Below are 25,462 nucleotides of genomic sequence, written 5' to 3' on the forward strand. Positions count from 1 at the left end.
AAAACCTACGAATGAAGATGCGTGCAGAGAGTCAATTGCCACACACACACACACACACACACATGCATATATGCACGCATGGCAAATGCAATGCCGCTCGCTCTCCGTCCGAATTGAAGTGCGCTCTTTGTTGTGTTTTGTATGTGAGTGTATGCTTAAAATTGTGGTTGATTGGTATTCAACGGACTTTTGACTGATATTTTAAGCTGACTTTTGCGCTGCATTGGCAGCACTGGTCGTAAAATAAAGTGGAAGTGAAGAAGCGACGGTCAAAGTTGAGTTATATTTAAAATTCAGTTCGAATTGACTAAATTATATAAAATTGCTAAATATTTCATAAAAGTGTAGTGATATATTATAAATATTATAGAAATAAGAGCACGTATCTCTCAAAAGCAACTAAGAGCACTTTAAACCCCGTAATTATCAAAGTTTGCGACTTTACTATCAGCAGCTTGCTAGTTCAATAGGTGAGTGCCAGAACTTTGACTTCCGTGAAGTCTGCCTATCTCCTGAACCTTTTTCGCTTCTTAACTACAAACAGCCCAAAACTCCCCGGTACTAAATCTATAGCGAACGTATGTATATACCTACTGGACGAAGCCATGCAGACTTTACCGACATTGTTGTTGACGCTAAAACTCCAACATTGAAGAAAGTCACAACTTTGGAGGATACTGGTAGTCCATACTCCTTCACTATGCATACGCCCGCGACCATTATCAAATACAGAGCTGTTAGGAGAAACTTAAGGCGACCCCTATAGTAAGGACAAATAAACGTTGCTCGCCACTTACAAGGCAGATCTAATATTCGCCTGGACAAGACAAAACCCCTCACCCCTGACCTGGTTTAAACGACATTGCACTGTTAGGAAAATAAATATTACTTTTATTAATTCAACATAAGGCAATATTAATTATTATTTATTAATTCAACACATTTTTAACTAAATAATATAATTATATCAATATTTAAGCATTCATTCATAGTAACATTTCAAATTCGAGCTTCAAAATTAAATTCAGAGATTTCAAAGTGAAGACAAAACTTCAGTGGGTGCATATATAAAGCCAATGGATTTTAAAGCGTTATGGTATCGTGCTTGAGCTGTAGTACTGATTCACATTAATCAAGGCAATCAGTTGTCCAATCTCCTCCTGATAACCGTGACGCACAATCTTGGTGCCCAGGTATATGGTGAACTTAATGACTTTGTCGAACTCTTGCTCGTCATTGGACAGCTTATCATAGCGTGAATGTGTGTAGTGTTCATCGCCGCTGCGCTGCTTGAACTCGCGCGACTTAAGGTTGCTGTGGTAAATAAATTTACTAAACATGCAATAACAATTACCAAATACAGCATTATCAACTCACTTGTAGAAACGCAATGATATCTTGAATATATTTTCAATGGTGTTGTTGAACTCCGCGCTGTGTCGATTTAGCATGCAAAGGAAGTTTATGCGCTTCACATAGGTTGTGTGCTTACGGTAAATATCTTCAATGGATTTGGCCTGCAGCAGATCGTCTTTGAATGTCTTCCAGGAGGCTTGCAGCGCATTGGCAGTGATGTGATTTTGCAACGCATGCACGAAATGATAGAATTTGTGGCGTATCAGCTGCACATGACGATATTGTGGCGACTGTAGCAGTTGTTTGCCGTGCTTTTTCAACGCCTCCTTGAGTATTTGATAGGCACGCTCCAGCACCCAACTGATGCGACGAACTTTGAGCAGATATTTGAAAATGTTGCCGTACTGTTCCAGTGTTTCAGGATTGAGTATGAGATTCAGTGGCCACTCGATGCGATAGCTGAGACTAAGCACATTCAGCACACCCGGATTGGCGAGGTCGAATTTCTGCGGAACATCGTTTATGGTGAAGGAGAGATTTTCAGCGTTTTTGTCATTGCCTGTGAAGTTGAGGGTTTTATTTTGTAGTTTTGTTCATGTAATGGTTTTCTAATCCCCATTTTGGGTGATAAGGTTCAGTCTAGTTGTCATCGATGTAATCTAACGGGAGGCTCAGGAAACGTGCTTTTCGACGGGGTCGGACCATAGGGATAGGGGTGTTTGATAAGTGGGATTTATTGGGCTTGCAAAGAGGTGGTTAGACTCGCTGCACGCAAGGTATATATTTGGTATATCGTGGAAATTCTGGATAAACCGCTACAATAAATCTGCAAAAGCATTCCCGTAGAAATTGTTTGGAGAGGAGGGCATTGCATGCCTATGTAGGTGTTCAACGCGAGATATCAGAAGGCACCCTATTATCACTCGGAGTTAGTGTTCTGGCCGTTCCGAAGCTTCTTCGTCGAAGCGTTTCACTACTTCCAGGGACCATATCGATACTGCTAAGTTAATAAACGTTCACTTACCTGTTATGCTTGAGCTGAGCGCTGTGTCGAGTATCGAATGCAGCATCTGATAGTTAAGTAGTTTTGTTGGGGTTGCGCCACTCTCCAATTTGCCGATAATGCCATCACAAATTATGGAGCCGAACTCGCCGTCCATGAGAAAAAAGTAATGCCTTAAGCTACGCAGATGATCCAAGATATGCAACTCTTCGAGAAATAGACGCATTACTTCATTATTCACCAAGCCGAGATGCGTGGTCATCGGCAAAATAACGGATTTTTGCAGAAATTCCGTCAACGTAATGACACTCATGCTGTTTACTTTCAATTGCTGCAACGATTCACGCGACTTCTTGGCCGCCACGATCATTGGCGTCTTGCTCATATTCAAGCGAATATAAGGACTGCGTGTCGCGCAGGTAAAATTACTTTCTAGCAACTCCCTGCTACGTTTGTAGGGATCATTATAGTCTTGTGCTGGAATAGCTACTTCCTCCGTTTCGTCAGCGCTGGAGGAGTTGGACATGGAGTCCGGCTGCATAGCCGCCTCTACGGCGACTGCCTGTTGATGTTTTTTTACACGAGCGGTGTCTACAAAATCAAATCCCTGTTTTGCCTGTAAGCCGGCAGTATTCAATGCGCAATCTGGCGTCAGCGTTGCTTCCTGTGTCACCGCAGTTTGGCAACTGAGCAGCCCATCCACAGCAGTCGCGCTTTCTGCTACATGTTGTTGTTGCTCATTGGCGAGTTCCACATTGATTTTTAAAGCAGACTTCGACGACACATTGCCATTAGCTAAATCACTTTGCTTCGTTGCAGCAGACGGTAAGTCGGTAGCACAATCTGTGACCGGTGTATCCGAGGTGGTGGACATAGGCGTTGTACCCTGCTCTATGGTAAATGTAACAGTAGAAGGCGTAAGCCCGGTTAGTATGTCAAATTCGCTTTCGAGCACACGTCGACGATTGCGTGCGCGCTCTGTGTCTAAGTTGAGGTTAAGCTGTGCACGATCGGGAAGCGGACTCTTATTGTACGCGGCAAATAGATCGTTTTGCATCATACGTCGACGATTGCGCTGCAAATCTGTCAACTCGTCCTCTGGCAGGGTATTTAAGTTGATGTCTGGCTCAGTTGTTTGTTGAGCGTTTGTGCTGTATGTGCCGAATTCGTGGGCGAGAACGCGTAGCTTATTGCGTTGTGCCTCAGAAAGAGCTAGAATCGGGTTAGAAACAACTTAGTTATGAAAATGTGTCAAAAATCAATATAACCTACATTTCTGAGTTGCTACAGTCGCAGGTTCCATGGTGACTGTGGTACTGCTAATATTTGATGTCAATGGCTCAGTGGTTGGACCAATTATCACCGTTGTGTTGCTGGGATTTTGCGTTACACCAGCAGTGGCCAACTCATTTGAATTGATCACATCGGAGGCGCTGCGCTTTAAAAATGTGCTTTTGGATGGATTTGCCAATGAAGTTGATGTTTGGGACGCGGTATGTAAGCTCGTCTCCGAGGTAGCTACTTGGCATGCCACCAACGTAACCAATGTCTTATCTGCGTCGGTGTCTCCAACACATTTAGCCGACGGCTCAATACAAATCGCCTGCAGCTCGTTTTCATTTTCTGCGAATTTTTGCACGAATTCCTCCGACAAGCATTCCGCATACAATGAAGCTGAATCGGCATCGCCATCTTTCGTTTCTTCGCCGCAGCACGATTCAAAATCAGTATCTGTGCCGCCACTGCCAGGCGTCTGTGGTGCCGCCGCGCTGCTCTCGCCACTGCCTTCACTCCGCGTATTCAATTTCGACAATTGCGCGAGTTCGGCTTGTGGCTCGATTAATACTGTAGGTTGATTGGCGCTCAATTTATCGCCCGCATCGGTGCGCATCATATCGCTTAGCTCCTGATAATACTCGATACGTTTGCGCAAATTGATATTTTCACGCAACAGACGCTGCTCCTCCAGTTTCTCAGTTTCACGCAGCAAGCGCAACTCTAGCTCGACATTGGCGCGACGCTCATCGATTTTGCGCTGCTTCGCATCCTGCAATTGTGACGTCAACTCATCCAAGCGGCGCTTCTTTTGCTCAGCAGCCAACAACGCCAGGTCGTGCTGCTCCAACGACCATTTTTCGAGGTTCTCGCGTGTGCGCTGACAGGCGCGCTGATAAAATTGGCGTTTCTTGACCTCGCGTGCTTCAAATATTTGACGTATACTAACATCGCTGTTGCCACATGCGGCGCGTGCTTGCTCTCTGTATTTGATGCACTTCTTCTTGAGTCGCTGAATTTCTTCATACGTGAGGCACACTGATATGAGGGGGTAGTCGAGCGCGAATAGCGGATGCTGTTGTGGAATACAAAAGGGTTAAGTTAACCTGGAATAAGAAACATTTATTGTATGCGCTTACATTGGGTTTGTAAGTTTTCAGCAGCATTGTGTACTTGCCGCACTGCAAAATGTCATCCTCATGGCCTTGGAAGAAGCCCGGCACGGATTCTTTGCGCACAAAGTATGCTTTATCATAAAAGTACTTCGTGTCGGAACGATAATGATCCACGAAGCAAATGAATAGCTCATTGGATGGATCGTCCAATAGTCCGTAGTAGATCCATTTCTGCAAATGTCTGCGAAAATAAGCAATTAGCGTTGTAAAGAGTAAAAAAAAAAATATAATTTTTGGATCGTACTTGAAATAAACATGGCAGCATGACTTTAATATGTAAACCAATAGCATTATATAGTCCTTTTCGGTTGTGTGCACGATCTCACGATACAAATAGCCGAGAAACTGTGAGCCTATCGGCATCGCCACATGCGCGTCCACTGTGAAAATGAGGAATAAGCATACAATTACAATAAACTCGCACTTTACCACACCAACAAACACATACCGTCTGTGTGCACGGCCAGCGTAAAGGACAGATTGCTTATTTGACGCATAGCTTTGCGCATGCGCGCATAATACGCAATTAGCGTTTCATCATGCTGCGCGAAGACATATTGCCGAAAGGTCAGTAGATACTCATCTATGGCGCTGCACAGTGCCTGCAAGCAGAAACAATATGCATTTGTTGTTTGCGAAACCTCTCATACTACTCACGCGAAATATGAAGCCTTCAAATATCAACTTATAGTCCTTCTTCTGTATCATAGTCTGCAAACGTTTATAGCAAGTACCGCACTCCTGGAAACTCGCTGCGTAGCTGCTGACTGTTTCTGGCAGCAAGCCCTCCACAGTGATGCAGGAGTGCATGCGGAAGATCATGCGCTCGTCATGCTGAAATATATCCGACTGAATGCCTACAGTAAGTGACTTCAGGTCACGCAGAAATGCAGCGCTGGTCATTATAAGCGTTTCAAATCTCAGTCCGCGCGTATGCATTAGATGACACTTGAGATCGAGCATCACGCCTGCTTCGCTGGCGAATGGGCGTTGTCGCAATACGCCACGACAGCCCAAGCTTTGCCAGTTCCAGGAGAGTATACGCGGTGCTTCATCCAAGGTTAGCTGCTTTTCAATTACAGGCAAGGTGTGTTGTGCGGCGGACGCTTTTATCTGTACCTATAAAAATTATGCACATATTAACCAAATTTGTAACAGTTTATCCAAATTTGTACCTTTGATTTTTTCGCTATGTTGACAACTGTTTGTGGTGGCGGTTCATTGTCGGTCAGTAGACGAAAAGTATTCAAGTTTATACGCACCGTAGAGCCTAACAGGCGACGCGTCATTGCGGTGAATGTGCAGTCCTGTGCTGTGGCAGGTGCACGCGTGTGCTTGGCACCATATTTCTGTTCAATTTTTGCCAATAAATTGCATTCTTTACCTAGCAAATTTTTCGGTAGATAAGGGTTATCAAGCGGATCGATATCCTTTATACCCTTGAATAAGCGCGGCTGTGGGTTATATAGATCGCATGTTTGTTGTTTGGGGTAGTATTTATTATTTTCATAGCTGGCGAAAAGCGTGAATGGACCAGGTACAAGTAGCGTGGGCGGACTAGGCACAGGCTAGAATTACAATTATATTTACAAATGCACGAATAAATGCTAAATAAATCTATATACCACTTGGTCTTCCTTGCGCACATCACCCTGCAGCAAGAGCAATAATTGCAGCATGTCACGTCCCTTACCCTCGGTGAAGTAGGGCACATTACTAATGGCTGCCATTTGCTCTTCAAGTGCCGCATAACGGGCGCAAACTAGAGGATCGGCGCGCGAATGCAGCTTAGCGGCGAATATGTGCATATCCACAGCACGTTGAGGATCGAATTCCAATGTATCAGCAGTTGTGGGATATACATTAGGTTCTGCCGATCTTTTCAGCAAGATTTCAAAGGCGCTTGACTTTAGTTCCCGCACAGCTGTGCTACACTCAGGCTCCTTTAAACCATGTTGAGCAGCAATTCTGCTACATAATTGCGTAATTAGATAATTAACGCTATCAGCATTAGCTTCTAGGTCTGCGTCATGCATGACCGCCGTTTGTGAAGTCTAAAATATATAAAATAATTAAATGTCGTGCAAAAATTATTTTTCACTCAATAAACTCTGCGCCCATGGTTCGATATTTTCGTTTTTTTTTGTACTTTAGTTTTGTGTCGATTACCAGTAGGTGTCGCTGGTGGTGTTTACTTTTGTTGACATACACTTTACAAGAACAATAACAACAATGTCAACAAATGGTTTTCCGTTAAATTCTACTTTTTAACAAAGAATTTTATTCGATTGCAGATGTATATAGATTAATATTTTTCATTTAAACACATTCTGGCACATTTTGCTCTCTGTTTCAACGTAAATTACGTTTTTTAGACGATCCGGCTTTTTGCATTTGTTTATAAACAAAAAACAGCTGTTGAGTTTATGTAAAAGATTGTTCGCAGCATTAATGTAATAGAGTTTTGAAAAATGTTTGCCAGATTGCAAAAAGTACTGCTTGTGCTGCCAGCACAATTGGAAAAAATGCTGAACCAGTGGATATTTTATTTGCAGTATTAAAAAAAATATTTGCTAAATTTATATTGATTTTTGTAAGTTTACAGCAATTTCAAAAATATTTTACTATACATGTTTTGAATTTGTTTCGTATATTGGTAGTAAGTATGAAACCTAATATACCAATTATACATTCTTCTATAAAGCAAGTTTTACCTCATTTCCATAAAATTTTCGAAATGCTTATATTTATAATGAACAAAATTATCGTGCTAATTATTATTCCATTATTTTCTCATTTAGGACGCTATATTCTTATTGGATATTTTTTGGGTCTTATTGGTACGAATCCATCATTTACTGTGGCATCTACTGGCAGCACTGCAGTCAATCGAAAATTTTCTTGAGATTCTTTATTGAACTAGCTGGAAAAACTGCTGCGCTCCTTTCAATGAAAATTATACAAAGAAAAAGTTAAAATTTGTTATTCAAACTAGTGTATAGTTGTAGTAGAAAAGCGATACAACAAATTCATATAAAAATTCCGTCAAAAATTTTGAGTGTATAGCGAAAAATTGCATTTGAAAAACTCTGAAGAAAAAATTCGAGCTGTGAAAATTTTGTGAGTGGTGTGCGTGCGGTGGGTGTATGTGTGTAGAATAAATAGTTCCCCAATAGTGTGGAAGGGTAGTAAGTAAAATCAACTTGACGAAGGGTGCAATAGCTTTCATAGTTAGTTGCACCATTACCAAGAGAAATAAAATTATTATTATTTACTTGTAAAAAGGTGGAGGAGGAAGTGGTGTAAAGGCGGTGCGGTCAACGGGTGTATGTGGATGAACGACGCGTGCGAAGCGTATCTGCTGAGGTTCTGTGATAATCATTAGTATCAGCGTCGCTGCGCCAGCAGTTTACGCAAAATTGAATTTTCCCAAAGGCCGATACCAGCTGCAGCTACAAAAACAAAAAAAATTCAATATATACAAAATCGAATAGAAGTGGAAGTAATAGCGAAGGAGAACAATACAACAGCAACAAAACATCAATATAAATTGTTACACGGTCAAAACAAATCGACAAAAGCGAAAGTGACGACATCAAAGTCAGCGACGACACAACGAACCTAACAACTACTAGGGAGGGGCAGTGGCTACACAAAACTGAACGCGACTACTTGACAACAGAAGCGTTGTGGGCGGAAGAGGTGTACTTGCAGTATTGTGGAATATAGCGCAAATACGCTCGCTGTATACAACATTGAGCAGCGTGTGTGAACCAACACAGCCGCTTCGCTTCGCTGGTTAAAGCACGGCAAGGCAAGGCTGGAGGTTAACGCGTGAATCGAAAAAAACAAAATTAAATTGAATAATTTTTGCAAACTTTACGTTCAATTGAAACCACGTAAATATTAATTGAAAATCGTGTTAGCATAACTGGATTTGCATCAAGCATTAGAAAATATATTTATCAGCGCCACAAAAAAGCATTGCATGATAAGCAAATACAAAATGTAAACGCTGGCACGGCAGCTCATTGTAGCACGGCGATCATACAGTATTTCAATAGCGGAAAAACTCATTAAACAAATCGAGAAGTCAAAAGTTTTAAAATTCAATAATCAGTAGCATAATTGTATTTAATACAAATTGTGGCGCGATTAAAGAAATAACTACGCAGCTTTGCGGTTTTCATAACAATAACAACCTTTCAGTACTTATAAAACCTAAAACAAAAATTTAAGACTGTTCCTTACGATAAGGTGCAGCAGTGACGTTAGTTATGTCCTCGTGCAATTCCACTGCTGATCTATATTTACGTCCGCTGCCCTTCCTCGATGCCAAATGGTTACGCGCCGATCTAATCTCAAGCTTGCGCAACGTCGAAGATGCCGCCGTGCTGTGGAATAATCTCATACAAGATTGTGAATTAGTCTCTTCGCCAGCAGCGCCTGTACTCAATGCGGCAGGACATCTCTCCTATCTCGGCGATGATGGCAAGCACTACTGTGGCGTTCAGAAGCTGCAATGCTCCTGTTGCCCACTCGACTATTGCGGTCCTCTGTCAGCATGCAACTGTTCCGCTTGCCGCACGCTGGACTCCGATTCAGCCATCAAGAAAATGACCACAGCAGTGCAGAATGCAGCCGCTAACCGCATTTCGTCAGAAGTCATCTTTGAATCATGGTTATGGGGCCAAAGTCCCAACACCACAGTGAAATTAAATTGCCAGAATACGCTATTGGCCGAATTGCATGACATTTCTTTGCAAGCGGCTGGTAACTGTCTCTCTGCCATACACTTGCGTCAGCAACTTTTCATCTATGAACGCTATTTTGTGGCGCTCTCGCGATGGAAGCAACAACAGGAGCTACAGTGTCACATCAACATTGGCATGCCGAGCAGTATTGTCTCATCCACAACGGACAAATGCAAGTTCAATGAGGATCAACGCAGCGCTGTCAACAGTGGCATAAGTCCCTTGCGTATTAGGGAGATGAATCACCATGCAACTAACAAATTAAGGCATTTCTCAACCGTAGACGTTCCATCGCCCATAAAGGAAAATGAACGCGCCACTTTAGGCTTGGCTCGGGTTGGCACACGCGCCGCGCTTAATTTTTCCTTCGCCTTCTTGCGACGGGCATGGCGTTCTGGTGAAGACACTGAAATGTGCAGCGAGCTGCTAAGTGAAGCCTTAGAATCGCTGCAAGATCTGCCAGAGGCATCGCTCTTTGATGCCACACAGGTGAGCATTTCAGTTTATATATGCTGATAACTCTTTCTAATTAATAAACTCTCCCATTTGCAGGTATCACCTCTGTGGATCGAAGTACTTGAGCGCTCTATAAAGTTTCTGCGCCAAGTAGCGCTCGGAGATCCCTTAGGCGGGCGGTGTACAGCACCGCGTGAAGATCGCCACACCGCTCTGTGCTTACTGTTGGAGCTGGGCGCACAAAAGGGCACACTTGCCGCGACACTTGAGGCAATCGTATTACTGTTGATGCTTTGGGAGAAAGAAAAGGAGACGGACGACAACCGCGACGTGCCACAAAACATAGGCGCGCCTTTGGTGCCCATACTGCGGCGTTACGAGAGCATTGGTAATTATGGCATTAACAATATGGCAGAGTCAGCGCCGGCCAGCGCTACCGAATCCTTTCTACGCTTTCTCACGCTACCCGAACAAGACACCACCAATGTGGACTTGAAACAAGCCGCTGTGGTCGTGGTTTCACATCTCGATCGTCTCGCAAAGCCTCATTTGCCCACTAGCACCGCAAGCGCGCCACCACCATCGCGCGCTCAACCGCCATCTGCGAAACCAATTTTACACGTGCAGGCGTCACAGGAGAGCACATCCGCTGCCTCATCACCACAACTGCATGAACAACGCATTTACGCGCTCGGTTGGCAAACACTGTGTCACGATCAATATGGCTTCACCGCCGAACCGGCTGTAGGCTTGACAGCCACGGCAAACACTGCTGCAGTCGCGCACTATCCCGCGCCTGTGCTGAATTTCTATTTCCAGGTGAAGCAGGTCGCCTTCTCCGAGGAGTACGTCATCTTTCTCACACACGAAGGCAAGATGTACACTTGGCGCATCGCCAAACCGGAGACGGAGCCGATGCTTATTGAGGAAATGAACGACGTGCCCGTGACAGCTGTGACGGCGCATTGTGAGGGCCGGCACTTCATGGCCGTGGATAATATGGGTAAGTTGAAGCGGTAAAACACCGTTTTTTTCGCCAAATTTATTTATTTATTCGCGAACAGAGAATGCATATTCTTGGGGCTGCGGTGAGGGTGGCCGCTTGGGGCATGGCGACTCGTTGCTGCGCGAGCAGCCAACCAAAATACAATCGCTGGAGCATAGCGTTAAAGCGGTGTACTGTGGCTGCACCTACAGCGCCGCCATCACTATGAACGGCAACCTCTATACTTGGGGTCGCGGCACCTATGGCCGACTCGGGCACGGCAACTCAGACGATAAACTATTACCGACACATGTGTACGCCTTACGTGAGCATAGCATAATCGACGTGGCGCTAGGCAGCGGTGACTCGCATACGCTATGCCTGACGGCCGAAGGTTTGGTGTTTGCTTGGGGCGACGGCGATTACGGTAAATTGGGAAACGGCTCGTGCAATGGTTCTCAGCTGCCGCAGTTAATTGAAACGTTGCCGCTAATTAAACGTGTGTTTGCGGGCTCGCAGTTCTCAATGGCGCTGAGCTGCGATGGTAAGCTGTATTCGTGGGGCAAAGCGTACGATGGCCGCTTGGGACATGGCTTGCTCGACAAAAATGTGCAGTGTCTCAACACGCCCAAGCAGATAAGCGCCCTGCAGGTAAATTGACAAGTATTTTGTACTGTGAACTCTAAAAACCATTCTTACCTCTCTTCCTCTACAGTCGAAGGTAATTGTAGACGTCTCGGTCGGCGTTTGGCATTGTCTCGCTATGAGCAATAAAGGCGAAGTTTTCGGCTGGGGTCGCAACGATTTCCAGCAAGTGTGTCCCGCCGCGATCTCTAAGGAGCCCATATTGCGCGATCCGATACTCGCCACACATCCCTCTGTGCAAGCTTACGGAATTGCTTGCGGCTCCGCGCAAAGCATTATATGGAGTCAGACTTCGGTACAAGGCGTGCCGGTGAAAATACCTTTTGTCATCGATCTCAGCGAACACACATTTAGGCTGCTTGATCAATTGCTCGGCATAGTCTGTGGACAGGACAGCAACAATCGTCAAACGCCAAATCAGGAGTCCGAGTGCATTGCTGTGGCCTGCTTGAATCTGTTGCGTCTACAATTACACGCGCTGATTGTTAATGGCGTCGCGCCAAAATCTGTGGGCTTATCCGAAGGTTCGCGTCTGCTGGTCAGCTTGAAAACGCGCATACTCAGTCTGGCGGGTGGCTCAAATGTACTTAAAACCATGCAAGAGGCAGCGCAGTGGACTCTGCAGGTAAATGTTGCATTTGGTTATAATAGTTTTTCAATCAATTCAAACCATATTTAATATGTATTTGTAGGTCGGCTGGAGCGTTTTATTGCCCACAGCTTCGGAGCGCGCACAAACTTTGACTTCCCTGCTGCCTTCTGAGTCGGGCATTTCCTCCTCGGGTCATCGTTTCATGACAGATCTGCTTGTCGGCTCACTGATGGCCGAAGGCGGCTTAGAAACGGCGCTCAAGCAAGCGATACGCCTGGAAGCAAATGACTGCACCGATAATGGACACAATTTACCGTTACTACATCTAATCAAACAACTGCTTCGCAACAACTCTGCGTTGACGCAAGCACGTTTGACACAACTACTAATAAATGCTGGTATTACAAAGCCCGAAGATGATTCGTTCACCACGCTCTCAGTCGTACAATCGACGACGATTGCCGAGCATACTAGTCCGAGTCTGGATTTGTTGCATCGCTTTCAGCGTTTACTTTTCGCACACATACATCAGTCGAAACAGGAGGAGATCAGCGGTGCCGAGGCGCTGCTCAGCAAATATGTGCAGAGCGCGGTGTCGCTGTGCATACTTTCGCTGCAGAAGGCGCACGAAATCGCGCTGCAAGGCAAGGAGAGCGTGGCGGACATCATAAAAACCGACATATCCGATACGCTCTTATACGAGCTGCTGATCGGACTAATCATACTGAAACGCGATCGTCCGACGATCTTGCCCGCTTTCGAATGGACTAAGATTTTTCTGCCCATGCTGCATGCGCTGGACAATTTGAATCGTGTCATATGCGACAGTGAGATACAGGACTCGGACGACATGGGCTGGCCAGGCATTATATGCCGCGGCAATCAGAAAGGCGCGAATGTGCAGACTCAGGACGATGTGAATTTGATACGCAAAAATGACTTCGAAAACCACATACTCGATGGCGGCAAGTGGATCATACTTAATGGCTATGTATGTGACATCAGCGACTATCAGTAAGTCTGGAGGTAGTAGCGGGACAACTCGAGATCATACTATTTATGTCTACCTCTTTACAGAAACGACAATTCGGCCATTAATGAGCTGCTAGCAACGAGCATCGGCAAGGATCTCACCGTCGAGCTCAATACCTCCATCTATCGTAACTGTTTGGAACACATTTTGAGCAACTACAAGGTCGGACGCTACGCGGTATACGTGACAGAGGAAAAGGTATGTTGACCACAACACAAATACCACAATTTACTCCACCTTTTGTTCGCCCTTTCAGCCGCATGTGCAACAGAGTAAAGTACTCACGCACTTCAATTCGGAACGTGCGCTGGCTTATCTACTGGGGCTCGTTGTGAATCTCTTGCAGACCGGGCCCGCACAGCAGCCGGCAGAGTTGCAGTGCAAGACCATAGTGCGCTCCAGCATACTACGAGGTGGACTGCAGCTCTTGCAGCCGAGCAATCCCTTCGACGAGGAGAAGGGCGAGGCGCGTAGCAGCGCCAGCACCGCCGGCAGTACGCCCACCGAACCGCCTGCTCACGGTCTCAATGTTTGTGGCGGGATTGGCGGCGTAGGCACATCCGGTGGCGGCGTTGGTGGCGTCACTGTAGTCACGCAACCGCACATTAATAGTGTGCAGCAGCGCATTGAAAGCTTTATATCCGGTTTGAGTGAGGCGCGCTTAACCGATCCTCTGGTCGTCACGTGGATGACTCTCTCCGAACGTTACTGCAAGGATAACAACTTAATTTGGCACCAAGAGTTCCCACACGAACATCCCGTGCAAGAGTTGGAGCGTTTACTAACCGCAGTGCTGATACGCCATCAAAGCCTGGGCGGTCTCGTACTAAACGTGTTGGAGCGCGAATTGGGTGGTGTTGCTGTAGCTAAGACACCCCGCCAAATCGCCGACATGATACGGCTCATCTATCAGACCAAATGGTCGGTGGTGCGCATACGCCAGCAGCTAAATCGCAGCTATAAAGAAGTATGCGCGCCAATGCTAGAGCGTCTGCGCTTTTTGCTATACGAAGTTCGTCCGGCTGTGAGTTTGGAGCAGGAAGCGCTGCGCAAATTGCCCATACTTCATCGGCTGCCTCGCTTCAAGCATGTCGTGCGGCGCATCATAGCCGAAATGCGCATGGCCAAGAAACAACTGGCCTGCGCCAAGCCTGAAGACATACTCAATGTGACAATACAGAGTCAGAATGTGGCGCAAAAGCTGAATCAGTCTCACGTAAGTTGGTTCATTATAAAAATATATACGCTTTTTGCGCTCATGACCCTTTTTTTTTTGTTTGTAGGAATCACTACTGCAAAGCGATGGCGCGGCCTCAGAGCCAGCTGAGAAGGACTCTGGCGTCGGTACGGCGGACAGCAGCACACTTGCCAGCGCCACTGTACTGATGCCACCACTACGCGGAAACTTGTCCAACGAGAACCTACTTGACGGCGGCGACAACAACGTTATACTCAGCGAACGCAAAACCTCCAATGAGGAAATCAAACTGCAGGCAAACGAACTGGACTTCGATGAAGACAAGAAGCCCGCAGATGACGAACCGCGTCTAAATAACGATCTTTTACGCAAGCTGCGGGAGAAATGGTACTTTTCCGGCGAGTTGAATGTGCCCATCATGCAAGAGATTGTCGAGTTCGTGATGCAAGAGGTGTGCGATGTGGAGACCGTGCGTCGTGCTATGTACTGCCAGGTGCAACGCTACCAAATACGTCGCCAGGGCTTAGAAATGCTCCACGCCATGTTGCAGGTGCATGGTCTGCTCGACGCCGTGCAGTATAATATGCTTAACGGTTATCTGGGCTTGCATCTCAAGAGCAGCTATAGCAAGCAGGCAACGCTGAACGTGCTTTATGATCTTAATATGATAACGGCTTTTCAAAAAGCTGATCTGCTGCTCGCAGAATCACGCGTGCTCGAGTGGGCTGTGCGCGAACTGCAGCGGCTGGTCAATCAGGAGCTCATACAGTTGAAGGGCAAGTACAATGCCGGCAACGGCAAGGATACCTCTAATCTGGGCACCTATGTGTTTTTGAAAAAGCTGCCACGTGCCCGTTTTCTGCTAAGCGTATTCGGTATCCTAGCCAAGGATATGAGTGCCAATGAGTTGAGTTTAATCGTGAATTCTGGCACACTCGGCACGGTGCTCGGTTTGCTCAGTCAGACTGGTGGCGAGATACCGACCGTGAAGAACACCTACGATCTCTCTGTGGTGTATGAAGACACAATTTTAAAACAAAAATCCAATAAAGCGAACTTAACCGGACCAGAACTGGCGAAGTTAATGAAGATCGGCACGCGTATCGTGCGGGGCGCGGACTGGAAATGGGGCGATCAGGATGGCAATCCGCCTGGTGAGGGACGCATCATTAGCGAAGTGGGCGAGGACGGGTAAGTGGTTACATACAAAGTTATAGAAACTTGGAATTCTTTCTTGTACGTATGAACTTACTCTCTCTGCCCTCTTTCAGTTGGGTTCGCGTTGAATGGTACACCGGCGCTACAAACTCCTATCGCATGGGTAAAGAGGGTCAATATGATCTACGCTTAGCCGATAGCGCTCTGAATATCATCTCACCTGACACAGAAACGGAAAAGGATGAGCTCTGCTGCGATGCTCAGCTGAATGGCGAATCGCACCCGACCAAGCTGCTACGTTACGCCTGCACTAAAACGCTACAAATCATCTCGGTAGGCATTGGTTTACACAGTGCGCAGATGGATAAGAGTGCCGTGCGCTGCATATCCTGCATGTTTCGATCCGTACTCGATCCCAAGTCCACACTTGGTAATATCTACGGTCTGGACAATTGGACCACTTTAGGTTTCCTGAAAGCAATTGCAGGTGAACACATACTTTTCTTATAAATTTTTTTTTTTTTTAATTTCTTTCAACAACTCTTTTAACGCCCTTAGGTGAATCGAAATCGCTGGCGAAATATTTGTCCTCGACCACGTGGATCGACTTCTACATTAGCCTGCTCGAACAGCCGGTGACGCGTGAGCAAGATCTTTTTCGCAATATTCACTGTTTACGCCTTCTGCAGAGTATACTCATCCACTGGACCGACGATGCGCATACCCAACGCATGTCTTTATTGGTGCGTCAGCTCTTCTCCACACTGGGCAAGATTACGCTTTACTGCCCGCAAGACATATCGCTGTCACAAAATGGGGGCGACTGCAAGACACGCGTGTTGCTGACCGCTTCACACTCGGGTACCATGGCCGAGGAGATCATAACTTTACTGCGACGTCTGCACACGCTACCCTATTGGAACGCGGCAATCAACTCGTTTCTTGCACAAAAACTCTGTGTCGCTGCCGAACTGTTTGGCGAAGACGGCCTGGACCTACAACACTTGGAGAACGAGTACATCTATGTAATGGGCGTACTTTGTACCATAGGCGGCTGCGATATACGACCGCGCGTCGGCTTACAAGTCTGCTATGAGGGCAATACAGCCACCATATGTGGCTTCACAAACAAAGGTAAGTGTCTGCTCAGCACAGATGGTCAAACCCTGAACGGCGAGTTCCGTAAGATCTCGTTGAACGTGGCATTCGAATGCGCCGACTATTCGGTTTTCAGCCTTTCACGTATGCCGCTAAATGAGATGTTGTTAAACTCCTGGGCTGTGTTGCTCTTCGGTCCTGGAGAACGCAAGGAATGTGTGCCCAACATGGTGGACATCAGTCTACTACGCGCGCAACAAATCCAATTGTCCGTTTTAAATGCGAATTGCGTGCTCTATCGGCATCAGGCGGCATTAAGGAAGATACTGAAACAACGCTCTCCCGGCTTGTGTACCTATTCTTCCGAAGAGAGTCTCTCAGAGGAAGCCAACGGCACTGTGAACGTCAGCGGCGAAGGTAAGTCGAACACCGAGGGTGCTTGTGGCGGTGTTGAGGCCACGAACTGTGATGAACTTGCTGCACAACCGACAATTAGTGACACTGAGTTGCTCATACAAAGTATTTTGATACGCGCCACCCAGCCGTCGCCCATAAAGGCGATCTACACTTATAGTGACTTGTCAACTGCAGCGCTGAATTGCGCACAAGTGCTCGCCGCCAAAGTGCACACTGAGCTGAATGAGGCGGCCTCGACTAGCGCTGGACGCGGTGGCGCTTTCGCCGCACCAACACCGCCCATGCAACCGACGATGATACATGGCGTACCAGTCTTTAATGTCGGTATGCTGGATGAGGCGATCGGTGGCAGTCAGCCACAAGCACCGAAGCATGATGCAGAAGCCACACCACTCATTGCGCAAATCATGGAAATGGGCTTCTCTAAAAAGTCTGTAGAGCTGGCAGTCAAGCAGTTGACCATACATCCGGAGGTGATACCAACACCTGAGCAAATCGTGCAGTGGATACTCGAGCACCCCGACGTTTGCGCAAATACCATCGATGCAACAGACTATCTGGAGCCGCCATTGGTAGGTGGTAGTGTGCCAGCCGCCGGTTCTTCTAGCAWCACTTCACTGCAAGCGAAGCTGCAGACTTTGCACGATCCGGAAGCTGATTCCGACAACGAGAGCTTGGACAGCAGCTCCGATACCGTAGAGGGATCCTCCATACATGAACAGCTGGTGAAATTTGAGACGCGAAAGGACTTTCCCTCAGCCGATCAGTACGCATTGTATGTGCGTGGCCTCGTTTGCCCCGGCATGCTGGTGCGTTGTTGCCGTGACTTCGAGGAAATTAAAAAGGGTGATATTGGCACAGTGCTCAAGGTAGATACAGAGGGCTTACATGATCTAAATGTGCAGGTGGACTGGCAGCTACACGGAAACACCTATTGGGTCTGCTTTGTACACATCGAGCTCTTGGAAATGCCGCGTGAAAAGACGGCTTGTGAACGCTCCGCACAGGTGAGCGTCGGCACACAGGTACGTTTGCGCGCTGTCTCACGCTACAAGTGGGGTTATGTGCTGCGTGGCAGTGTCGGCACAGTGACCGCAGTTCGCGGCAAAGATGTCACCGTGGATTTTCCCCAACACGCTGGTTGGAAGGGTACACTGAATGACATAGAAGTGGTGGGTGGTAACCAAGTAGGAGGCACTACAGGCGGCCTACTTGGTCTGAACAGCGGGGCGGTCCCAACACCCAGCGATCTCATCGAAGACTGGTCCCGTTGTATACGCTCACTTACGGTATCCTCGAACGAAGCAACCGCGAAACATCTACTCGATCGCAGTCCTTATTGCTGGCAAAGTTCATCTAGCAGTCAAACCAAGCATTGGATCCGCTTGGAGATACATGAGCATATACTGGTGCACAGTCTTTCAATTGTGGTCAGTCCGGGCGATCACTCGCATCAGCCTTCGTTGGTTGTGGTACGCGTCGGCGACAGTATTGGTAACTTGAAGGACTATTCATGGATTTCCATAAAAAACACCGATACTACGGTGACGCTGATGAGCGACGTGCGCCAGTACTACCCTTGGATCGAAATAGTAATCAAGCAGTGCCGTAACAATGGTATACAGTGTAAAGTACACAGCCTGAACATCATCGGACGGCGCAAACAAACTGATCTCGATCTGCTGCTAATGAATGCCTCGTTTTTAGCTTGTGAATATGAGCAGATGAGCGACTCCAATTCGTGCTTAAGCAGCACCTATGGCAACGCTGATCCTAAATCCTCGACGCTTTGCGACCCGCCTTGTACTGTAATGGTCTGGGGTCTCAACGACAAGGAGCAACTTGGCGGTCTCAAAGGTTCCAAAGTGAAAGTGCCAACATTTTCACAAACTATCAGTCGCTTACGACCCATACATATTGCGGGCGGCTCGAAGTCGTTATTTATCGTCTCGCAGGATGGTAAGGTGTACGCGTGTGGTGAGGGTACGAACGGTCGGCTCGGACTGGGCATCAGTGTGAATGTATCAGTGCCACGACAGATACCAGTTTTGCATCAGTATGTCGTTAAGAAAGTAGCCGTTCACTCGGGCGGTAAACATGCGATGGCTCTAACGTTGGACGGTAAAGTGTTCTCCTGGGGCGAAGGTGAGGATGGCAAGCTGGGCCATGGCAACCGGCTAACAATGGACAAACCAAAACTTATTGAGGCGTTGCGTGCGAAGAAGATACGTGACATTGCCTGTGGCTCATCGCACAGTGCGGCTATCACCTCCGCCGGCGAACTATACACTTGGGGTCTAGGCGAATATGGACGACTAGGACACGGCGACAATGTTACTCAACTGAAGCCGAAATTGGTCACAGCATTGAGCGGTAAACGTGTTATACAGGTGGCGTGTGGTAGTCGTGACGCGCAAACTTTGGCACTAACCGAAGATGGTATTGTCTACTCGTGGGGCGATGGTGATTTCGGCAAATTGGGCCGCGGCGGTTCAGAAGGTTCATCGATACCACACGAAATCGAGCGTCTGACCGGCATCGGTGTCATACAAATTGAGTGTGGCGCACAATTCAGCCTCGCGCTTACACGCACCGGTGAGGTATGGACTTGGGGCAAGGGTGATTATTATCGTTTAGGTCACGGCAGTGACCAGCATGTACGCAAACCGCAACCAATACAAGCACTACGCGGCCGCAAAGTCATCCACCTAGCAGTGGGTGCCCTGCATTGCCTGGCCGTCACCGATACCGGACAAGTGTATGCGTGGGGGGACAACGACCATGGGCAACAGGGTTCTGGTAATACTGTGGTGAATAAGAAACCGGCGCTGGTCATTGGCTTGGATTCTGTGTTTGTCAATCGTGTCGCTTGCGGCAGTTCGCACGCTGTCGCTTGGGGTTTGCCGCAGTCACCATCGGAGGATGAGAAGAAAGGTCCTGTGCCGTTTGCGACCTCCAAAGATCCACTGGGAGGTAGCAGTCTCGGTATCTATGACACTGATACGCATCTAAATACACAAACAGCAACAACAAATATGTCGAAACCGACGTCGAAGTTCAGTCTCAGTGAGACCTTGCTCTCCCTTGAAACCGATGGCGCACGTCAAACTGCGCTCAACTATGTGCTGAATGCCATGAGCATACTGCAGGCACGCCAGCTGATTGTCGCTGCACTAACCAGCCATAGTAAAGTGAACCTGCACGAAAAGAGTTCCAGCGACTTCGATGTACATGACAGTACTAGCGCAACTTTCGGTAAAGACGTTACAATTGGCGCTCCAAGCAGCACACCGCATGGCACATTGGGCGGTCATAATGGCCACATCAACAATAATAATAACTGTAATAACGAAGTAATCGCACATGGTGGTGGAGAGGCGCCAGCCGATGCCACCGATCCGGCCGTACACGAACCCTCACCAGAGGCGGAAATTGTGCCCGCACCGGCTGGACCGTTGAGCGCATTCCAAAGCTTAACCGGTTCACTCTCACTTTCGGCATCGATTTCCAGTAATGCACCACATAAACACTCGAAAATGTCCGCCAGCGCTATGTCTGCGCTAGCCGCCACCATGACCAACCAGGAGGAGATAATTGAGGAGATCAGTCTCACTGGCTTGGATGACTTCACCTCATTGTTAGGTGAGGCTGAAGCCAAAAGCCTAGTAGAGTTGCTTAAGTTGAGTGTCGCTGGCCGCACAGGACCGCTCAGCACTGCGCAGACCATTTCCGATACACTCACTGCACTCGGTTCGAACTCACCTACTATTGGTGCCATGTTGTTGGAGACCTGTATTACAGAACTTGAAGATTTATGCACGTCGCGCTATAGCTTGGGCAAAGTACCAAAACCTGTGATGCGCGAGAGCAGTCATCCTTATGTGGACAACATGACAATTGTGGGCCAAGTGAAGATACCCGGCGCCGAGTCGCTTCGCATAGAATTTGACAGTCAGTGCAGCACAGAGAAACGAAACGATCCGCTAGTAATTATGGATGCTTCAGGTCGCGTAGTTGCCGTGCGCTCCGGCCGTGAATACGCGCAATGGGCACCCGAAGTGCGTATACTCGGCGATGAGATGCGTTGGAAGTTCACCTCGGATAGCTCGGTAAATGGTTGGGGCTGGCGCTTTTGGGTGCATGCGATTATGCCAGCGACCGCGTTGCATGAACGCGGCTCTGACCGCGCAGTGCTCTCGCAGCCATCAATGCCGCTAGTGATGGCTTTGCTGAATGAGCGCCTGGGACCGCATAACACGAGCGTGCTGTTGCGGTTAGCAGCCGCATTAGCGGCCTGCGCACAGCTCAACTCGCTCACAACGACACAGCGCATTTGGTCGATAAAACAGCTACACTCCGTACTACTCTCAAAACATGCACCAAAGCCATTGGATCCTTCGCTAAATACAATTTTATTGCCCCTCATACCGGAATTGCTGCGTCAATATGAGTACGAGGAGCCGCAAGTACGTGGCGGCATACACCTCATGCACTCCGATTACTTTAAAACGCTGGCGGCACTCGTTTGCGACATGCAGTTGGATGCCGCGTTACCGCCGGCCGATGTGCACAAGTGGGCTTGGTTCAAACGCTATTGCATTGCTGTACGCGTGGCGCAGTCGCTCATAAAACGCACGGAATTGCCCCGCACATTCTGCATGGAGGTGCGTAAGAAATTCGCCGAAATGATGCCATCACCCCAACCAAGTCATTCACCAGGCGGCGGCAGCGTCGGTTCGATGATGAACTCGACAACATCGCTTTCGTCTGCAGGCAGCACGAATAGCAATCCAACGCCTCCACCACCTCCATCCAGCTCAATTATGGTCAACACATTGACGCCTAGCACCAGCAATGTCATACAATTAATTGACTCAATGATGTCGCTTTCCCTACATGAACCGAATAGTGGTAGTATCCTCTCTGGTGTCTGTGCCAACCTGCCACCATTGGCGCCATCTACAGGCAATGATATGCTACAATTTTTACACGAGGACCATGTGGTTTTCAAGAGCGCTCACGACAGCCAACTGCTACAGTGGCTCAATCGACGACCGGACGACTGGGCTCTCTCCTGGGGCGGCGCTAGTACAATCTACGGCTGGGGCCACAACCATCGCGGTCAGCTGGGTGGCCTGGAAGGCAGCCGTATTAAGACACCAACACCTTGTGAGGCGCTTAGTCTGTTGCGACCCGTCCAACTGGCCGGCGGCGAGCAAACACTCTTCGCAGTCACACCTGATGGCAAGTGTTTTGCTACCGGTTATGGTTCGGGTGGTCGACTTGGCGTAGGCGGCACAGATTCCTGGGCAATACCAACCTTGATAGGTTCCCTGCAGCACGTTTTTATTAAGAAAGTAGCTGTCAATTCGGGCGGCAAACATTGTCTCGCATTAACAACTGAAGGTGAAGTATATTCTTGGGGCGAAGGTGAAGATGGCAAGCTCGGTCATGGCAACCGCATGAGTTACGACCGTCCGAAGCTCATTGAGGATCTCACAGGTATTGGTATAGTGGATATCGCATGCGGTAGTGCGCACTCAGCGGCTATAACCTCGTCGGGTCATGTGCTGACCTGGGGCAAAGGACGTTACGGCCGTCTGGGACATGGGGACTCGGAGGATCAATTGCGTCCAAAACTTGTAGAAGCTTTGCTAGGCTATCGCGCCATTGATGTGGCTTGTGGCTCTGGGGACGCGCAGACACTTTGTATCACCGATGACGACAATGTATGGAGTTGGGGTGATGGTGACTATGGCAAACTGGGACGCGGCGGATCGGATGGCTGCAAGCTGCCATATAAAATTGAAAGCCTCGCTGGTTTGGGCGTTGTGAAGGTGGAATGTGGTTCACAATTTTCGGTGGCGCTCACCAAATCGGGCGCTGTCTATACGTGGGGCAAAGGAGATTTCCATCGTCTCGGACATGGCACAGTAGACCATGTGCGTCGTCCTAAAAAAGTGGCAGCACTGCAAGGTAAAAAAATTGTCTCGATTGCAACAGGCTCGCTTCATTGTGTAGCCTGCACCGATGCGGGTGAAGTTTTTACTTGGGGCGACAATGACGAAGGTCAACTGGGCGATGGCACGGTTAGTGCTATACAACGTCCACGGCTAGTGGCTGCACTGCAGAACAAACACATAGTGAAGGTGACTTGCGGTTCTGCGCACACGATTGCTATGTCCACGTCACAACTGACCGACCGCATGCGTCCACCACCCAATCCACCGCTCGAATACGACTTGGTGCGCGAAATGCCACCGGAAGCGTTGCATGCACGTCTAGTGCTGCTACATCACTTCTCGGAGCTGCTGTGCCCTTGTTTGGCCATGCTGCCAATCACAGGTGAGTTCGTGTAACCTTTGGAACTCCATATACAATTTAACTCGTTTTTTTTTTTTTTTTTAATCTCTGCTACAGGTGAACTTAGCTTGGGTGCTTTAAAGGATGTGCTTGTGTATACCATCAAAGAGGCCGCATTCCGCAAGGTCATACAAACAACTATGGTGCGCGACAAACAACATGGACCCGTGATTGAGCTCAACCGCATACAGGTGAAGCGCTCGCGTAATAAGTCTGGTAATGGTCTCGCTGGCATTGATGGCATGAAAAGCGTTTTCGGTCAGATGGTGCAGAAGCTGCCGCTTCTTACGCAAGAAGCGCTCTCGCTGCCGCATCGCGTGTGGAAGGTGAAGTTTGTCGGCGAGAGTGTAGACGATTGCGGCGGCGGCTACAGCGAATCAATCGCCGAAATGTGTGATGAACTGCAGAATGGCAGTGTGCCACTGCTGATAACAACACCGAATGGACGTGGCGAGGCTGGTGCTAATCGCGACTGTTTCCTACTAGACCCGACACTCGGCTCCGTGCTGCAGATGAACATGTTCCGTTTCCTTGGCGTACTGATGGGTATTGCGGTCCGCACAGGCTCGCCATTAAGTTTGAAGTAAGTGCGTCGAAGTTTTGTGCCTGCAATAGATTTAACGTTTTCATTCCTTTGCAGTTTGGCAGAAGCAGTCTGGCGTCAATTAGCTGGAGAACAGCTACGTCCCTCCGATCTCACCGAGGTCGATCGTGATTATGTGGCCGGCTTGCTTTGTATACGCAACATGGATGACGATCCGAAGGTGTTTAGTACACTAGAGCTGCCCTTCTCCACATCCTCGGCCAAAGGACACGAGGTGCCACTGTCTACGCGCTACACGCGCATCTCGCCGCAAAATCGCCATGAATACGTGCGTTTGGCTTTGAATTTCCGTCTACATGAATTCGATGAGCAGGTTAAAGCGGTGCGTGACGGCATGTCCAAGGTAATACCGGTGCCATTGCTGTCACTCTTCTCGGCGTCCGAACTGCAAGCGATGGTTTGCGGCTCTCCGGACATACCATTGGGACTGCTGAAGTCCGTGGCTACATACAAGGGTTTCGATCCCAATTCGTCGTTGGTCACATGGTTCTGGGAAGTGATGGAAGAGTTCTCCAACCAGGTGAGCGCAATTCAATCTTTACTCACGTTCCAATTCCACATGGTAGTATGCGTTATTTCTTTTTTTAAGGAACGCTCGCTATTTCTACGCTTTGTATGGGGCCGCACACGTCTACCGCGCACCATTGCCGATTTTCGTGGTCGGGACTTTGTATTGCAGGTGCTGGAAAAGAGCCCGCCCGACAATTTTCTGCCGGAGAGTTATACTTGCTTCTTTTTGCTAAAAATGCCGCGTTACTCTTGCAAGGTGCGTAAACATTTTTTATGTGAGGCATACAGTTGCCTTTAGAATAGAGAAAAGTCAACTTCGAAAATTCAAAATTTAAATTTCGAAAATTGAAAAATATAAGTTTTCAATAATTATTTATCATGTTAATCTGCAGTGCATTTCGAATGCATGCATATGTATACATACATGGGGGTATGTATGTATGTAGTATGTTCGAAAACACGAAGTTAAAAATTTTATCCAAATAATGTATTGAAATTATTTGTCAAACAGGCTGTTCTGCTAGAAAAGCTTAAGTACGCCATACATTTCTGCAAGAGCATTGACACGGACGAGTATGCACGCGTTGCCATGGGTGATCCCACCGAAGCGACAGGCAGTGAGGACGACAGCGACCTGGAATCGGCTGCGAGTAATGAGGCCTAAATCAAAATTAACTATTAGTGGAACGTGAACCGGATTTCACGCTAAACAAAGGATAAAAATAAAATACAAATATATTGGATAATGAATTTCAAGGATATTCATACATGCATGCATATACAAACACACACATAAATTTTGTGCAAAATGTAGTCTATAGTAGCAGCGAACGTAGTTTG

The 25,462-nt window shown here is 47.7% G+C and overlaps 2 protein-coding genes across 3 annotated transcripts; one reads left to right on the top strand and one right to left on the bottom strand.

Moving 5' to 3' along the window:
* Positions 1-944: 944 nt before the first annotated feature.
* LOC108966075 lies at positions 945-6,845 on the bottom strand. Its single transcript, XM_018928810.1, has 10 exons — positions 6,435-6,845; positions 5,985-6,377; positions 5,467-5,928; positions 5,258-5,411; positions 5,054-5,189; positions 4,774-4,990; positions 3,632-4,709; positions 2,381-3,571; positions 1,378-1,915; positions 945-1,314 (listed from the first exon to the last, which is right to left on the bottom strand). The coding sequence occupies exons 1-10, from the start codon at positions 6,843-6,845 to the stop codon at positions 1,092-1,094; spliced, it is 4,803 nt and encodes a 1,600-aa protein (XP_018784355.1). The 3' UTR covers positions 945-1,091.
* Positions 6,846-7,728: 883 nt separating this feature from the next.
* Positions 7,729-25,339, top strand: LOC108966065 (probable E3 ubiquitin-protein ligase HERC2). Of its 2 annotated transcripts, none has more exons than XM_018928793.1 (15): positions 7,729-7,997; positions 8,095-10,052; positions 10,116-11,022; positions 11,084-11,655; positions 11,720-12,274; positions 12,342-13,255; positions 13,319-13,472; positions 13,531-14,490; positions 14,558-15,663; positions 15,744-16,117; positions 16,189-23,490; positions 23,566-24,091; positions 24,149-24,632; positions 24,702-24,878; positions 25,134-25,339. In XM_018928793.1, the coding sequence occupies exons 2-15, from the start codon at positions 9,087-9,089 to the stop codon at positions 25,284-25,286; spliced, it is 15,150 nt and encodes a 5,049-aa protein (XP_018784338.1). In that variant the 5' UTR covers positions 7,729-7,997; positions 8,095-9,086; the 3' UTR covers positions 25,287-25,339. The 2 variants fall into 2 exon arrangements, with proteins under 2 accessions (XP_018784338.1, XP_018784339.1); XM_018928794.1 differs by having other exon boundaries at positions 7,729-7,929.
* The last annotated feature ends 123 nt before the right edge of the window (positions 25,340-25,462 follow it).

This window comes from Bactrocera latifrons, unplaced genomic scaffold, assembly GCF_001853355.1.
Source record: "Bactrocera latifrons isolate USDA-ARS-PBARC rearing strain unplaced genomic scaffold, ASM185335v1 scaffold_154, whole genome shotgun sequence".
Classification (NCBI taxonomy): domain Eukaryota; kingdom Metazoa; phylum Arthropoda; class Insecta; order Diptera; family Tephritidae; genus Bactrocera; species Bactrocera latifrons.

What these genes read in the sequence shown, in the direction of transcription:
- LOC108966075 (XM_018928810.1), bottom strand. Translation starts at nt 6,845, where the DNA reads ATGCATGACGCAGACCTAGAAGCTAATGCTGATAGCGTTAATTATCTA. An exon ending in TGAAAACTTACAAACCCAAT is followed by an intron (nt 4,710 to 4,773) that starts GTAAGCGCATAC and finishes ATTCCACAACAG; the next exon opens with CATCCGCTATTCGCGCTCGA. An exon ending in GCTCAGCTCAAGCATAACAG is followed by an intron (nt 1,916 to 2,380) that starts GTAAGTGAACGT and finishes TCAACTTCACAG; the next exon opens with GCAATGACAAAAACGCTGAA.